The sequence below is a fragment of the Pongo pygmaeus genome, chromosome 15 (assembly GCF_028885625.2).
Source record: "Pongo pygmaeus isolate AG05252 chromosome 15, NHGRI_mPonPyg2-v2.0_pri, whole genome shotgun sequence".
Classification (NCBI taxonomy): Eukaryota; Metazoa; Chordata; class Mammalia; order Primates; family Hominidae; genus Pongo; species Pongo pygmaeus.
Window position 1 is genome coordinate 60,028,293 of NC_072388.2, and position 17,159 is coordinate 60,045,451.

General features: G+C 43.6%; 1 protein-coding gene across 1 annotated transcript; it reads right to left on the reverse strand.

The window, feature by feature from the left end:
* Window positions 1-433: 433 nt before the first annotated feature.
* TMEM30B (transmembrane protein 30B) lies at window positions 434-4,261 on the reverse strand. The gene has a single exon (XM_054449894.2). It carries the CDS (start codon window positions 3,598-3,600, stop codon window positions 2,545-2,547), a length of 1,056 nt encoding a protein of 351 aa, XP_054305869.1. The 5' UTR covers window positions 3,601-4,261; the 3' UTR covers window positions 434-2,544.
* Between the last annotated feature and the right edge of the window lie 12,898 nt (window positions 4,262-17,159).

A 17,159-nucleotide genomic window follows, 5' to 3' on the forward strand; every position in this document is an offset into this window, starting at 1 on the left:
CAGACAAAATGCTACAGCACAGGGATCATTGCAGGAAAATGTTTCCCATTTCAGTTTTAAAGTTTCTGCTGCTTTGAAGTCCAAAATATCCAATAAATAATTGCAATTTATAATTGAAGTAAAATGCAGAAGACTACTATGATCACATTCTTTAATAACTTTTAATACTACAAAAATTTTTAAATTGACATTTATTAAATTCAAACAGTATTTGAGGACTATCTAGTTTATATACATGTTGAGGTTGATAAAGTTCAAATTCTGTTTTAGGAAGTTAACAACAAATTGAGTTCATTTTAACTGAATGTTATTATAAAAGATGGTTTTCTTGCTGCAATGTAAATCTGCTATTAAGAAATTAGCAAAGTGGCTGGTGGTGTTTGTGCCTTTAAGATCATAGTTCAAAAGAATTAAGCAAACTCAATAACAAAGGTAAGACAAACATAACCTTTATTCTCTCTCAAAAACCCAGAGAACAGGGCCTGGAACCATATTCGTTAATTTAATCAGAATCAGAATACTTCAACTTTCATAGTCTTATTTAAAATTTTATAGCAACATACTGATCATTCTAAAAATAACAAAATACATGTTGCTCTCAACTACATAGTAAAAAAATGTAGTAAATTCTCTTACTCAAAATAAAGGAGGGGTGGGCTAGTGAGCTGCTCAAACATTTGTAACAAATAAAAATTTATCTATGTACATATAATGATTATGTTTTCATAGCCTAAAATCACCATACAAAATCTAATAATAAAATTGTGTCGTGTTCAGGAGTTGAGAAGCCAACACATTAAATTAACGAAGTATTTTTGGTATATGTAAATAATGGGATAGAATCTCTTGAATCAGGATTATCCCAGAAGTTCTAAGGCAGATGTCAATGACATGCACATTGTCCATTGTTCAATAATTTTCAAAGACTAGAATAAACTATGTAAACTATTCAATACAATTCAATATTACTTCACTGCTAAAAAATACTTCAAGATCTTGCACTGCCTTGAGTGAGTATAATCAAATTAGTAATTGGAAAATAGCTGTAATAGCAGGCACTGAAGAATTCTGACAAATACCAAATAACTGTTTGCTTTTACCAAATAAACTGGTAAGATGATATCACAAAGGGTTTTAAGTTATTTTGCCATACAAGGTTTTTAAAAATAAAACTATTGCTTCTTAGAATAACTTTAAACATACTGATTGATGTTTATCAATAAAATCAGTGGAATGATTTTAGTTGAGTGTTAATGTCATCTCAAAGGTTCAAATAATCTTAAGAATCGAGTTTACATATAAGACTATATATGCCTTAGCATTGATTCAAATATGATTACTAGAAATCAACAGATTTCATTTGAAAAGATAAAAAAATTTTTTTCCAGGTCCAAGGGAAAAGGTATGAATGAAGCCCTTTCTAATCTCACACACACACACACACACACACACACACACACACACAAAATGACAAAGAAGACTGAGCTAGGAGACATAGATGTGACTTTAGGGAACTTACTTTCCCTCGAAGATCTCTTCCAGTTATCTGATTCTACGTTAAAGCATTTCCTCTGAACTGTACAAACTGGCCTCACATTTTTGAGTTTCTACACAGTACCTGGCAAAGTTTGTCTGTTGGCTTTTATACCAAAATACTAAAATATCAAATGAATAACATAAACCCTGTCCTACAACTCTGTATGCCAACTAGTTTTCCTGAGATAGTGATTTTTTAAAAACTTATTCCACAAGTCATCAAGAGCTTCCTACGTTCAAGGCAGAGTGCCAGACCAAACCTGGAACATCATGGTTGTCACTGCCCCTGGGAACAAATTACTATCTGAAAAAGTGAACTCAGTTGACTGCTTCAGGCCCAACCTGGTTCAGGGTCGTGATTCCCAAACTTGAGGGAATATGGGACTCTCCAGTGGAGTTTGTTAAAACACAGCTTCGAGGATCTCATCCCAGCCTTACTGTGTCTGAATCTCTGTTTGGTGTCTCCTAATCTACCTGCATATTTAACAAGCATGTTCTCCCTCACGCCTCCACGTCTCTGCAGGTAATTTGTGGGCCTCACTCTCCATTCCAGCCCACTCCCCCCACCAAAGAAAAGAAAACCACTGTACTGTAGTGGCAAAAGCTCTGGACTCAAGAGTCAGCAGTCACTTGCAGCTGCCTGATCTTTGTTACTTCACATTGCTAGGTTTCTCAATCTCTTCCTCTAATAGGGGTTTAACAGGAGTCTCCATAGGGATCCCTTCCACTCTCAGACTTGAAGAACCTCACATGGCAACTCGGTGTCGTGAAGGAGGTGGGAAGAGTTTGCAAGGATGTTTCACTCTGCAGTCAACATCCCTCCCCGCGGCAAGACAGTCTAGCAGCCCCCCAAGAGCAAGGCGGGTAATTCCCTTCTCTGGTCCCCTCATTCACAAAGGGAGGAAAAGCGAGGCGAGGTTGGAACTGGGTGAGGGGCGAGGAGGAGATGCCAAAAGCACCTCGCAAGAGTTTTGGCAAGAAGCAGGAGGGATTCCTGGAAAGCCGGAATCACTCCTCGTCGTCGTCGTCCTGGTCCTGGTAGCGAATGTAGACGACCAGCATGACAAAGCCGGTAAGGATGCAGACGGAGCCGACGACCAGGTAGGCGATGCCCAGGAAGGGGTTCTTGCCACCCATCCACGAGATGCTGCTGAAGATGAGGAGCTTGTGGCCGCCGAACGCGCGCACCGGGTAGTTGTAGGTGATGTTGACGCGGTAGGCGCCACGCGGCAGCCCGGCCGAGTAGTTGCCCTGGCGGATGCGCGCGTACAGCTTGCGGAACGTGGGCAGAGCCGCCGTGCGCATCCACACCACGAAGTCCTGATTGATGAAACCGGTGTTGTTGGGGTCGGGGCTCAGCTCGTAGACCGGCCGGTGCCAGTTGGGCGGGGGCGCCGTGCCCTGGAAGGCCAACGCCAGGCTGCCATTGACCAGCGGCGGGTTGCGGAACTTGACGTGGTAGTCGGTCCACCAGGCGATGCCGGAGCGGTCGAGCGGCACCTTGACATAGGGCCCGCCGGGCTGGCGCTGGTGCCAAAGCGAGAAGGAGTCGTTGAAGAGGCTGTTGGCGATGGCGCCGCAGGGCGCGATGGGCAGGCCGGCCGCGCTGCGCTGGTAGGGGGCGCACTCGTTGACAGGGTGGCGCAGCGCGCTGGGGAGTCCGCTCAGCTGCGCGTCGTCGCGGGACACGCCGTAGCGCCGGTTGTTCTGGTAGAAGTTGGTCAGCTCGTAGTAGAGGTACACCGGGCCCTGGAAGAGCTCGGGCAGCGAGAAGTACCAGGCGCACGAGCAGGGGAGCGGCAGCGCCCGGCCCTGGCCGGCCGCGGCGCACACCGAGCAGTTGCCGGTGCCCGGGTCTCCTGTGTAGTCGTACTCCAGCTCCTTGATGCCGTTGGAGGAGTAGTAGAGGCCCAGGCCCAGGCCGATGAAGGCCAGGCCCGCGCAGAAGAAGAGCGGCAGCGCGATGCTGGCCGACAGCAGCGGCTGCCAGGCGGGGAGGCGCTGCTGCGTGAAGGCGGTGTTGTCGGGCTGGTGGGCGCCCCGGGCCGTGGCGCTCCAGGTCATGGCGGCCGCGCGGGGACCGACGCGCGGGCTGACCGAGGGGGGCCCCGCCGCGGGGCGCCTCCCTCTCCGCGCCGCGCAAGCCCCGGGACTGCTCGCGGGTCGGGTTTCCCGCCGGCTCGGGTTTCCCGCCGGCTCGGGTGGGTTTTTGCCCGGGCCCCGCCTCTGCCTCCTTCACAGGTGAATTTAGTTCCAGGCCCTACGAGCAGTGCCGACACCCCCCAGTTCCGCCTCCGCCCAGGTGCGCTCCACCCCCGCGGGTCACCTGGAGCCGCACCTCGCCCGCCCCTTCCGAGGTGAGCAGGTGGGTGTTTTTTACCTCACCTGGTAGACTCAGTCTCGCGTTTCCTCTCAGTCCGGGTCATCGGACTCCACCTCCTCTCCTAGGTGACTGGCGGTCCCGGGCTGCCTCTGAGTGGCTCCTACCTGGCTCAGGTACCACCTTCTCTTCCGCCTTCCAAGTGACTGGAGTTCCTGGGCCAGTCTCCCGAAATCAAAAGGCTCTCCGGCCTCCAGCAGAAATTTTTGCTGAGGGCTTGCACCGTGGTCCTGGAGGCTTGAAGATTTCAGATTCTTAATCCTCTGTTATTTGCGGGGAAAAGGTGACTCTAGACCATTTTGTCTTTTAGGTTAGCTTCAGAAACCCCTTTCGCCCAGCTTTCAGTCTCAAGTTGGGAGTGTCCAGGGAATTACGTTATGATAAATCTGTTTCGAATTCAACGCCTGCATTCAAATTTTAGCTTTTTTTTTTTTTTTTTTTTTTTTTTTAAGGGAAAATGATTTTCTGGCCAGATCACCCAGTCTGGCTGTATAACTAGGAAATGTGGAAAGTTCTCTAAAAATAAAATGATCCTTAAAAAGAATCAAAGGCTGGAGAGGTTCAGAGCCTTTAAATAACTCTCTAGCTGGTGGAAAAACCAAGAAAGGAAAAAATGTGCTGGACTACATGTGATTTCGTTTTCTTTTCATATTATTTGCCTGACTAGAGAAAGGCCCAGTCCAAGGTCCCAGGAGACCTAGCTGCTATCCACAAAGATATCTGGAGTGTCTGGCCTAAGGAGGTGAACTACAAGGATTTATAGGATTTATTATAAAAACAACTCAAATTAGCTCCCTACGTTGCCTGGGATTCTGGCTTTTTTTTTTTTTTTTTTTAAATCTAGGTCGATAAAACATACAAGGGGGTATTGGGACATTCTGATTTCTTAGTAAGTCTTCCCTAGGTATTGTGTTCTTGCTTCTCCTCCAGCTTGTAAAATGCAAGTAACACAGGTGTTTTCTCTATTACACTACACCTAGCATAATATATTATATTCAGGAGTCATTCAAAACCCATTGAACTTGGAAAGTTAAAATCCTTATTAAATTTAACAGAGGAATTTTGTTAACATCTTCCAAGTGTTCAGTCCTATGCTAATTAGACAAAAAAGGACCTTTGACCTCAAGGCATTTGCAGTTTGATAGGGGACATATTAGGTGTAAGAAACAATCAAAATAGCCAATAATAGCTATTAATCATAGGGTGTAATCAAGTATCAAATTGCACTCTACAAGTCACACTAAAATTAAAAAGTAACATTGATTTAATAATGGAACATTGATTCCAGTTTGTTAAATGAATGCAAGTTGGAAACCAGGTATTAGAGAAGACTGAGGGAAATTCAAGTGATTTGAATTTCAATTCCTTCACTTCTTATCATACCCCAAGAGAGGAAGTTCCAAAATTCTCAGCAAGTTCCCATAGTGTGGTCCAGTCTCTAGTCACCCTTTTTTTCAATAAAAGAATAAATAGTTCTTTGTATCATTATGGTTGAGTTCCACCCACCCCTGTTTCATTGAATCACTAGTCCACAAAACTAGTCTCTAGGAAGGAATTCACTTTTTACAACTTTAGTAGATTTTTTTTTTTTTTTTTTTGAGAGAGAGGTGTCTCCCTCAGTTGTCCAGGCTTGTCTCAAACTCTTGAGCCCAAGAGATCCTTCTGCCTCAGCCTCCCAAATTGTTGGGATTATAGGTGTGAGCCATCACACCAAGCCTATCTAGTAAATCTTAAGTCTTTATCTAGTAGATCACCACCACACCCCTAAAAGGGCAAGCCCCATTCTTGAGCTCAGAGACTTTCCTCCTTTTCTCCTATTCCTGGATGGCCTAAAGGTACTAGTTTATTCATTCCACTAATTAAGGTGACAGATTTTCAAAGTCAAAAGAGAATATTTCAAGACAAGGAATGGTCAGCAGAGTTAAACACAGCTGAGGGTTCAAGTAAGATAAATGAAAAGGAATTATGGGGTTTGACTTTTGTGGGAACACTTTGGGTGGTTTGTGTGGCAGGAATCAGGTTACCATCAGGTGCAGGGAAGGGGAAGCAGATAGCAAGATAGGAAGACACTCTTTTTTTTTTTAGAGATGAGCTCTTGCTGGGCATGGTGGCTCATGCCTATAATTCCAGCGCTTCGGGAGGCCAAGGCAGGAGGATCACTTGAGCCCAGCAGTTTGAGACTAGCCTGGGCAATATAATGAGACCTTGTTTCTACAAAAAATAAAAATAAATTATCTGCGTGTGGTGGCATGTGCCTGAGGTCCCAGCTACTCAAGAGGCTGAGGTGGGAGGATAGCTTTAACCAGGGAGTTATGATTGTGCCACTGTACTCCAGCCTGGACAACAGAACAAGACCCTGTCTCAAAAAATAAAAATAAAATAAAAAAAGAGAGAGAGAATGGGGTTCTAAAGGAGAAAGCCTGTTTTTAGAAATGTGTGGAAAGGGAAGGAGAAAGGCAGGTGATAACTGTGTAGAAAAGCATGTATCCTAAAGGAAAGGCTTCTTTTATAGATGTCAGAGAAGTGTGTATTCTGAGGGAAAAAGATAATGGTGCAGATGAGATTGAAAAGAGGGGTGGCAAGCTTACTGATGGTGCAAGGCAGGAGCAGGCTGGAGATGCTGATCCACCAGCCAGAGCCACTGGTTTCAGAGAACAGGTGCAGAGTTATCTCACCTCTGAAACGAGAGGGCTGGGTGATAAAAATGCCCTCTGCAGAATGCAGCTGGGTATTGGGCTCCCACACCTCAGGCTGGGAGAAAGAAATGACTGAGTGTGACCAGCATATGGTGGTTTTCAGGGCAGATGAATTTGAAAGATAAAAAATTCAAGGTATTGCAGTCCTTGTGGAGGGGTGGCTAAAGTTATGTGCCTTAGTAGTTAATCTGAAAGGCGAAGAAAATGAAACCAACCCTGTGGATCAAAAGAAAAAGAAGATACTGGTAGATTGGCAGTCCTAATAATGTTAATTGGCAGGTGCCGTGAAAGCTGGGAGGAAAAAATGCTGGTATGAGATGGGGTGTTAAAGATCTTGGAGGTGAAGCTGTACCAAGGTCCATGTATACACTATATTTCACCTACCAGCTCGTAAGTTCCGAGAGGTGGAAGACTGATAGAGATATACATTGTCGTGTTCCTCAGAGTTCACTATGTAAGGAAGGTTCAGATCTCATTTCTCTCATTTTATTACACGTGTTGTGATGTATTAAAGGATGCTTGGATCATGTAAACTCTTTAGTACCAGTAAAATAAGAAACAAGTTCACTCTAAACAATTCTTTTTTGTATCAGTGTTATTAAGAACTCAAAGAAAAAGAAAAAAGGCATTTCTAGTCCAAATACTGCTAAAATCACTTCATTTTTTCATTTTATCTCCCAGACTTTATCCATGTAAATATTTAATTTTTAATAGATTGTAATTAAGATATACACACAATTATTCTAGTTATCAAATTATCTCATTTTGGAATGAGATGAAGATTGAAATAAATATTTTCTATGTTCCTTAATGGTGCCATAATTCATAGGTCTATCATATTTAACTATTGTTGGACATGTAGGTTATATCCAGTTTTTCAGTATTCCAAAGAATATGATAGTGACCATCTTTTTTGCATATAACCCTTTTTAAAAAAAACTTTGTGTCTCCCTTTCCCCCTAATGTTTTCTTTCAGATTTTTTTCCTTAGGATAAAATTCTAAAAGTAGGAAAGGGACTTAAAGGTGAAGCTCTTTAAAAATACATACTGCTAGAGTCATATTTACACTGCCACACCAATGTATCAAAAATATATTTTTGATACTTTCACCAAAAATTTGCCAACAAAACCAAGAGCTAACCACAGAATATATTTAGTCTATGCCAAAAAACTCTCAGATACTAGAAGAATAGTGTTGGATAGGGGAAAGAATGCTGGCCCGACCTTAAGGAAGTTCAGATTCTACCCTGAAAGTTCCTTAGGATATAACTGTGTGACCTTGGTCAAATTGCTTAACTTCTCTGTTCTCATGATTGCTTATCTGTATGAACGTGTTTACCAAAATGACTGTTAGTGTGTCTTTTTTAAGCAAAGATTTCTGTTCCTAGTCTTCCTTACAATGACTCATTGAATAATAGCTAACATTTACTGAGTACCTTCTATGAGCCAGTACTTACAGTCACTGTGTAAGCACATTATATACATTGTCCCATCTAATTTGTACACAAATGGGGGGCATTCAGTCCAATTATACTCAAAGAACTGATGCAAAACTGAGATTCAAGCCAGTGCAATGGAGGCTGCCTGAGTTCTCATAGTTGTAATGGGGAGATGAGGGATTCAAAGGTCAGCTTAATTCCAGCGTCCTGTATCTTCAACCATGCTACCCTGTAAGGCCTTGGCATAATTCCTCCTCAAAAAACTCCAAAAACGTTAACCTTGAACCAGTGTTTATTGTTGCAGATCTCTTAACACCCCAAAGATAAGCAAATTCTGTTCCATATACACAGTCCCAGGAACAGCTGAGTTGCTTGTATTTTTGTTTTTACAAAAGCTTTTGTTTTAAAGCCAGCTTTTGTTTAGCATGCTCATTTCTCTTGCTAAAATAAAAATAACTTCACTTGTCTGGCTGTTCTCAGTTTTTGCATTTAGTTCATTTAATTCATGACTATTTATCTTACTGTAACAGAACCTGGGTTTTTAATTGGCATTCCCTTATATAGGTTTATACTGCTCAAGATTGTTGCCTATTACTCTGCCCATGGGGCAGCTTTTATTTAAAAAGAATCAAATTAAATTGCTTCATAAAATTACAGCATGTGCTCAGAAAAGTTTCAAAAAAATTCTTTGTGCCTGGACTTCATTTTTTATTAAGAACTGCATTCAGCAGACTTCCTGTTTCAAAAGTTATGGAGTGGTACCCCCTAGTGGAAGATGCAGAGAAACTTTAGTTAACTAGCACTGTAAGCACCAGAGGCACAAAAGACAGAAGCAAATTCTCTCCACTCCCTGCCACGGTGTGTTGGTTCTTTGTCACTAACTTACTGCAAAACAGTGGTCAAAGAGAGGGTGAACTCACACCTGTAATCCCAGCATTTTGGGAGGCCGAAGCAGGCGGATCACCTGAGGTCGGGAGTTCGAAATCAGTCTGACCAACATGGAGAAACTCCGTCTCTACTAAAAATACAAAATTAGCCGGGTATGGTGGCGCATGCCTGTAATCCCAGCTACACGGAGGCTGAGGCAGGAGAATCGCTTGAACCTGGGAGGTGGAGGTTGCAGTGAGCCGAGATCACGTCATTGCACTCCAACCTGGGCGACAAGAGCGAAACTCCATCTCAAAAAAAAAGAGGGTGAACTGTGAGCACAGTTGGGTGGGTTGAGTTGCAGGGGGGCAGTATAAAATGAAAAATGGGACTGAGATGGATAACAGAAGGTCTTAAACAGCAGAGGCATTAGGTATGGGATGGCCAGATTAAAAGACAGTTGGCAGGATGCAATGGGTCACACCTGTAATCCCAGCACTTTGGGAGGCCAAGGCAGGTGGATCACCTGAGGTCAGAAGTTAGAGACCAGCCTGGCCAATATGGGGAAACCGTGTCACTACTAAAAATACAAAAATTATCCAGATGTGGTGGCATGCACCTATGATCCCAGCTACTTGGAAGTTGAGGCGGGAGAATCGCTTGAACCCGGGAAGCAGAGGTTGCAGTGAGCTGAGATCACACCACTGCACTTCAGCCTGAGCAACAGTGCGAGACTCTGTCTAAAAAAAAAAAAAAAAAAAAAAAGGAAGATAAACCAGCAAGGATAGGGTTGGACTTTAATTGTGTGGGTAGAGTTTGGCTGTAGGGGTTGTGCTTGGTGAGTGGACAGGAGAGCAACACCAGAATAGACAGAGGACAAGTTAGGTGACAGAATTGAGACAGAGGGGAAGGAAGAGCTCTGTACTGGAAAGAAGAGAGGGGGTTGACTCAAAAGTGAATTAGGGCCACGCCCGGTAGCTCACCCCTGTAATCCTAGCACTTTGAGAGGCCAAGGCAGGCAGATCACTTGAGGCCAGGAGTTTGAGACCAGCCTGGCCAACATAGCGAGACTCCATCTCTATTAAAAATACAAAATTACCCAGGCATGGTAGTGCACGCCTGTAATCCCAGCCTCTTGGGAAGCCGAGGCATGAGAATTGCTTTAACCTGGGAGGTGGAGGTTTCAGTGAGCTGAGATCGTGCCGCTGCACTCCAGCCTGGGTGACAGAGTGAGATTCTGTCTCAAGGAAAAAAAAAAGAAACTGAATTAGACTGCCCAGTGTGGCCAGTGAAAGGGGCTTCATACCCAAGGTGGGGACTGGAAGAGGGACGGGGGCACCATGACAGTGTCTGTGGAGCCAGCCAATCTTTTGAGGCTAGAAGTCACCTCCTCTGCCATCGTGTCCCCAGTGTAGTGAAACTCACTGGTTTGGGGAAGTCTTCACCTCAGCGACCTCAGACTGGCTTTACCCTCTGCATAGTGACTATATCTATTTGAAACTTTAGGAATTTCTTATGTATCAGGTAAATAATTAAACATTTCAAAAATTTCAGAAAGTTATCAGATTTTAAAATTGAATAAATATCTATTGCTACATCAGAGCAAAGCCATATATTCTAACAGCCATAAACTAGGGAGGGAGGGGTGACATCCTCTAGGAAAACTCAGGTGCCCAGCAAAGACATGCTTAGATGTCTTTCCTTGTGTGATATCATCAATAAGCCAAATACACATAGTCTGTTTTTTTCATTTCTTCCCCCAGAACCACCAGAAAAAAAAATAAATAAAAATTAAATTTTATTTTTTTGTAGAAAGAGAGTCTAGCTCTGTTGCCCAGGCTGGTCTTGAACTCCTGAGCTCAAGCGATCCTCCTGCCTCAGCCTCCCAAAGTGCTGAGATTACAGGCATGAGCTGTGGTGCCCGGCCTCAATAAACATACTTTCAATTCCCTTACCTAGGTCACTGATTCAAATGCAAAAATACCTTGGCCCAGCACCCTAGGAACCTATGTCATGTGCGCTGATCAATACTGACTTGTTAATATTCAATCTGGAGATCGTATACCCATGGAGTGTTGTAGGGGCCCCTGACTTTTTCTCTGAATAGTAACTCTGAATTCGTAATGGCTGTGTTTAAATTTTTAGTTTTCTTTCTGTAGGAAAAGTTCTGTGAGGATGGCTGCATTGTGTCAACTTCTAAGCCAAAGTTTGGGAATCTTAATGAAACCAAGACTGTAGATGATACCAGGAAGTTCACTCAGAGCAGGCTCTGATGTGACGATAGGAGCTCTGGGAACCACTCACCTACTTCAGCTTATTTCATCTAGCAATTCTCTTTGACTTAGTCAGAAATTTCTGGGATGCAAGAAATGGAAACTTATTCAAGTCAGCTTTAATAAAGAGGTTGTTATTGTTCAGAGATGAGGGATGTCACAAAAGGAAGAATTGAAGGAAGCAGATCTGGCTGTCACAGGAGTAGAACGTCATCAGGCAGCTCCCTTCTCTCTGCATTGTCTTGCCTCTGCTTCTCTCTGCAGCTCAGGCAGGCCATCTTCAGCAAGGCTCTTGGTTTTTGCACCTCCAAATCTTGGCTTCTATGGCTTTTGTTTGCCACAGCTTTGACTCTGGCACCAGTGCAATGTCACCTTGCAGGTGATACAGGCATGAGCCACCACACCCAGCCCCACTTTTAAAATATTACTGGGTGAGCAAATTCCTTAATAAGAACATCTATACAAAGTCACGTGTAAAGGAAGGGGACCAGCATGATGAGGATCTAGATCCAAAGAGGACCAGTTCAGGGAACTAAGCATGTATAGGCTGGGCATAAAAATCTGAAGGTGAACATAGTAGCCATCTTCAGCATCCTTAAAAGGCAAGGAGTGATTTTATTCTGTATTACTCCAGAAAATGAACCTAGAATACATGAGGGTCATTACCAAGGAAACTGCCAAGGCCAGGTGCAGTGGCTCACACCTGTAATCCCAGCACTTTGGGAGGCCAAGGCAAAAGGATTGCTTGAGTGCAGGAGTTTGAGACCAGCCTGGGCAACATGGCAAAATCCTGTCTCTATAAAAAATACCAAAATTAGTTAGTCATGGTGGCATGTGCCTGTGGTCTCAGCTACTCAGGAGGCTGAGGTGGGAGGATCACTTGGGTCCAGGAGGTGGAGGCTGCAGTGAGCTATGATTGTGCCACTGCACTCCAGCCTGGGTGACAGAGTGAGACCCTGTCTCAAAAATAAGTATTGAGGGTGACTTTACACAATAGAACAGCATCCAAAAAATACTTCACAGCATAAGAGTGAAGGCAGAAGGAATATATTTTGTGAAATAGAATGGAGCTGAGTGAGAAGCTGGTTTGTAAGCACCTGCCATGAAATCCTGTGGCCTTGCTGATGGTAGTCTGCAGGGCTGCCTCAGGTTTCCTAGTGGCCAGAGCAGGGAAAGGATAAGTCATTGCATCTGTGAGAGAAAGTAAGCCATTAGCTCAGAAGAACTTTAAAGATTTCTGCCTCAAAGAATAGGAAAAATGTGTCCAGGCACGGTGGCTCATGCCTGTAATCCCAGCACTTGGGAAGGCCGAGGCGGGCGGATCACAAGGTAAGTAGATCGAGACCAGCCTGGCCACTATGGTGAAACCCCGTCTCTACTAAAAATACAAAAATTAGTCGGGCATGGTTGCGGGCACATGTAGTCCTAGCTACTCGGAAGGCTGAGGCAGGAGAATTGCTTGAACCTGGGAGGCGGAGGTTGCAGTGAGCCGAGATCACACCAGTGCACTCCAGCCTGGGCGACAGAGAGAGACTCCGTCTCAAAAAAAAAAAAAAAAGTAAGAAAAATGTTCTCCTTGGGATTCTCCCAGAGATGTTGTGAAACTGGGGAAAAATAACATCTTTAACAACATACTTGCGGTAAATACCTCAGTGAGTTCCTAGGATTGTTTCTTGTAACATCTGCCAGAGTGAGAAAGGATGGTGCTCGGTCAAGGCACAATTCAGAGGCCCCATGATCCAGTCTGGGTGTGCCATTCTGTGGGTCTCTGCCCTGATGTCTAAGGATGGGTTAGAGGACCTAGCAGGGTTTCCAAGATGTCCTCTGAGGGGCAGCTTCCAAACATCCCATTCTCCTATCCTTGGGCTTCTAAGAAAGACAGGGTTTGAACAAGGATTCTGTGGTTTAAAGAGTTTGAAACTGACCTAAAAGAAATGGTTGCATTGCTGTCCTTCACATAATCCTCTGCAAATATCTCTCATTTCCCAAAGTTCAGTAGTTAAGGAGCAGCAGTGAGTTACAAGATTAAGTATCCTTCAGTTAATAGGGTTGCTTAAAAAAAAAAAGAGAGAGATTAAACATCCTGATAAGTTCCTGGCACACAGAGCAGCCGCGTTGCCAGTTAAATACAGAGCCATATGTTTTAATAAGCCAGCAAGCTAGGGAGGGATTGACAACTTCTTATTAAAACTGAGGTACATAGCAAGGACATATGGTAGACAGAAGGCCATTGCACCTCAGCTTGGAGGTAGGCTAAGAAATGACTCTCTGTCTGTGCTCTGATTCTCCTTAAGAAATAATTTAGTGTTTGCTCCAACAAGACAATATACCAAGTACAGCCTCAGAGATTTCAGGCTGAACAAAATTTAAATTTCTTATAACCAAATGTCAGTTTTATCCATAAACAAATCTCAGTAAGTCCCTTATAGAACGTCTAGCTTTTTATACTGAGAAGGGTATATGTGCATAAGTTTTAAAATATAAATAAATTAAAAAGTTGGTTTTGGATTTAGAGCAACTGGCCCTTCTTTGTGATAATAGCTAAGATCAATTGTCTATTAATGCCCTCTGGTTCTTTTTTTTTTTTTTTTTTTTTTTTGAGACGGAGTCTCGCCCTGTCATCAGGCTGGAGTGCAGTGGTGCCATCTTGGCTCACTGCAACCTCCACCTCCCGAGTTCAAGCAATTCTCCTGCCTCAGCCTCCTGAGTAGCTGGGATTACAGGTGTACACTTCCATGCCTGGGTAATTTTTGTATTTTTAGTAGAGACAAGGTTTCACCATGTTGGCCAGGATGGTCTCGAACTCCTGACCTCAGGTGATCCGCCCGCCTCGGCCTCCCAAAGGGCTGGGATTACAGGCGTGAGCCACTGCGCCCAGCCGCCCTCTGGTTCTTGATAATGAAACCATAGCATTGATGAACCAGAGAAAGCCTCTGATGAACCAGAGGAAGGTCTCTATATTTCTTGTAATTGGAGTAAACACTGTATCTAATCCTCAATGGACTGTTACTCTTGACCTTGAAACACAGTGGCATTAAGTGCAGGTTTCTTATAAGCTTTTGTGGCTGAGGGTGGGAGTGGGGATGGGGAATCAATACTGAGCTTGCATATCTCGGCCTGTAACTGATTTCAGTCATCTGAGTCAAAGATTATGGAAAGGCCAATAAAAACTGTGAGCACTCTTAGGTTTTTCTTATCAGATTGCTCCACAAAATTGATAAAGAATTTAATAATGATCAGTGGTGAAATAGCTGGGCCTCTAGAATCTTGTGTAGAACATTGGCCCAAGAGTCCCAGAACTCACATTTTATCAGTCAGGAAGTGGCATGTATTTTAGATGCACCACCTAGTAAATTAGGAGGAGAGTTAAAAAATTACCCTTGGGAAAAATGTGACAGACCAAACTCTGGTGCAATCAATAAGGAAAATTTTCTCATTAAAAATACCACCAAAGGCCAGGCATAGTGGCTCATGCTTGTAATCCCAGCACTTTAGGAGGCTGAGATGAGAGGATCACTTGAGCTCAGGAGTTCAAGACCAGCCTAGGAAACCCTGTCTCTACAAAAAAAAAAATTTAGTCAGCCGTGTGTGGTAGTGCACATATGTGGTTCTAGCTACTAGGAAGGCTGAGGTGGGAGGATTGCTTGAGCCCAGGAGGTCATGACTGCAGTGAGCTGTGATCACACCACTAGACTCCAGCCTGGGCAGTGAGACCCTGTCTCAAAAAAAGACAAAACAAGCTGGGTGCGGTGGCTCACACCTGTAATCCCAGCACTTTTGGAGGCTGAGGCGGGTAGGTCGCCTGAGGTCAGGAGTTCAAGACCAGCCTGATGGGGTGAAACCCCGTCTCTACTAAAAATACAAAAATTAGCCAGTCATAGTGGCACATGCCTGTAGTCCCAGCTACTCGGGAGGCTGAGGCAGGAGAATCGCTTGAACCTGGGAGGTGGAGGTTGCAGTGACCCAAGATTGAGCTGCTGCACTCCAGCCTGGGCAACAGAGTGAGACTCCATCTCCAAAAAAAAAAAAAAAAAAGACAAAACCACCAAGCTGGGTGCTGTGGCTTGCACCTATAATCTCAGATACTAAGGAGGCCGAGGCAGGAGTATCACTTGAGGCCAGGAGTTCGAGACAAGCCTGGGCAACATTGTGAGATCCCCATCTCTAAAACACAAAAAGAAAAATACCACCAAGAAGGGATTTTCCCTGTCTGCTCACAAAACCAGGTGATTATTCAGTCTTTATTTCAAGAGTTCTGTGGGAATAGTGTATATGCACCAGAAGCCCTAAGTAATATAGTGGCACATGATTAAAGAGTGAATGTGGAAAGTAATAACATTAATAAAACATAAGCTCATCTTTATTAACCTCCCAAGAAGGCAACAGGAGAGGTACAGGTGTGTACCAACTGTCTGTTAGGGCAAAACCCTAAAATGCCTGATTGACTACAACTGCATGGACAGATAGACCTTCCATCTTCACAGAGGGCCTGTCAGCTGGTGCAAAAGAAGCACCTGGCCCTTTTAGCCTCATCTCAAATGACCATGGCAAAGGCAATACACTAGAGCTTAGAAGCCTGGTGGGCTAGGCAGCAAGTGTGACAGCAACAAAGAACAGGCTTCTGAAGGACTGGTGCCAGGTCTTCCAGAAGCAGAGAAAGGACTTCCCATTGTCCCCTCCCTTGAAGGTCCACACAGCCCACCTCTGGCTGACCTTACATTCAAGTAGATATGGAATCTTATCGCAGCACTAAAATGACAGCGTTTCTTCTGTCCAGCTTATACAAACGTAATACTCAACCAGAGACCAAATCACTCAGTTCTCAGAACACCTGAAGATTTTTTTTAAATTGTTAAAAATCAGAGCTATTTATAAGAAGCAATCTGTGGGTGATAATAAATCTGCTTTTAGAGTTTTATTTAGCTAGATTTTTTTATTGTGCTAAATAATAGAAGGTTACTGCCAGCACCATCTCTGACCAGTCTGCAAACTTAGAGCAGTCAGCCTCTGCTTGCAAACTGAAAAGTTAGTTTCCTAGACAGCACCTGTGGTCTGAACTTCAGTACTTCTCAAAGGAAAATCTTACCAGGAAAACTCTGCCCCAGAATCTATTAACAGAGCTGATAACCAAGCTCTTTAAAGGTAATAATATGTTTATATTGAGTTTTATACTTTCCATGTTCCGAGGTGGCCATTTTCATTGCATATGTCATCCCACTAACGTGGCTACACTTATTTGTTTGTTGATGCCGACAGTTCACGTCAGTCAAATTGCCTGCCCCTCTCAGGTGGAGCGCTCTCCACTCCCAGAGATGTGGGATTTAACAGAGAGACACTAGATGGACATTGTTTGAAGTTTTATATATATATATATGTGTGTATATATATATGTGTATATATATGTGTGTATATATATATGTGTATATATATGTGTGTATATATATATGTGTATATATGTGTGTATATATATATGTGTATATATATGTGTGTATATATATCTGTATATATATGTGTGTGTATATATATGTGTATATATGTGTGTATATATATATGTGTATATATATGTGTGTATATATATATGTGTGTATATATATATATATATTTTTTTTTTTTTTTTGAGACGGAGTCTTGCTCTGTCGCCCAGGCTGGAGTGCAGTGGCGTGATCTGGGCTCACTGCAAGCTCTGCCTCCTGGGTTCACGCCATTCTCCTGCCTCACCCTCCCGAGTAGCTGGGACTACAGGTGCCTGCCACCACGCCCAGCTAATTTTTCTTATTTTTAGTAGAGATGGGGTTTCGCCGTGTTAGCCAGGATGGTCTCAATCTCCTGACCTCGTGATCTGCCCGCCTCGGCCTCCCAAAGTGTTGGGATTACAGACGTGAGCCTCCGTGCCCGGCCTTGAAGTTTTAGATTTTTATTTAAATTTTATGTTGATTTAGGATCATAATTCTCATTTATTAATATTATT

Excerpts from the sequence above, each read along its gene's own strand:
- TMEM30B (XM_054449894.2), bottom strand. The coding sequence starts at position 3,600 with ATGACCTGGAGCGCCACGGCCCGGGGCGCCCACCAGCCCGACAACACC.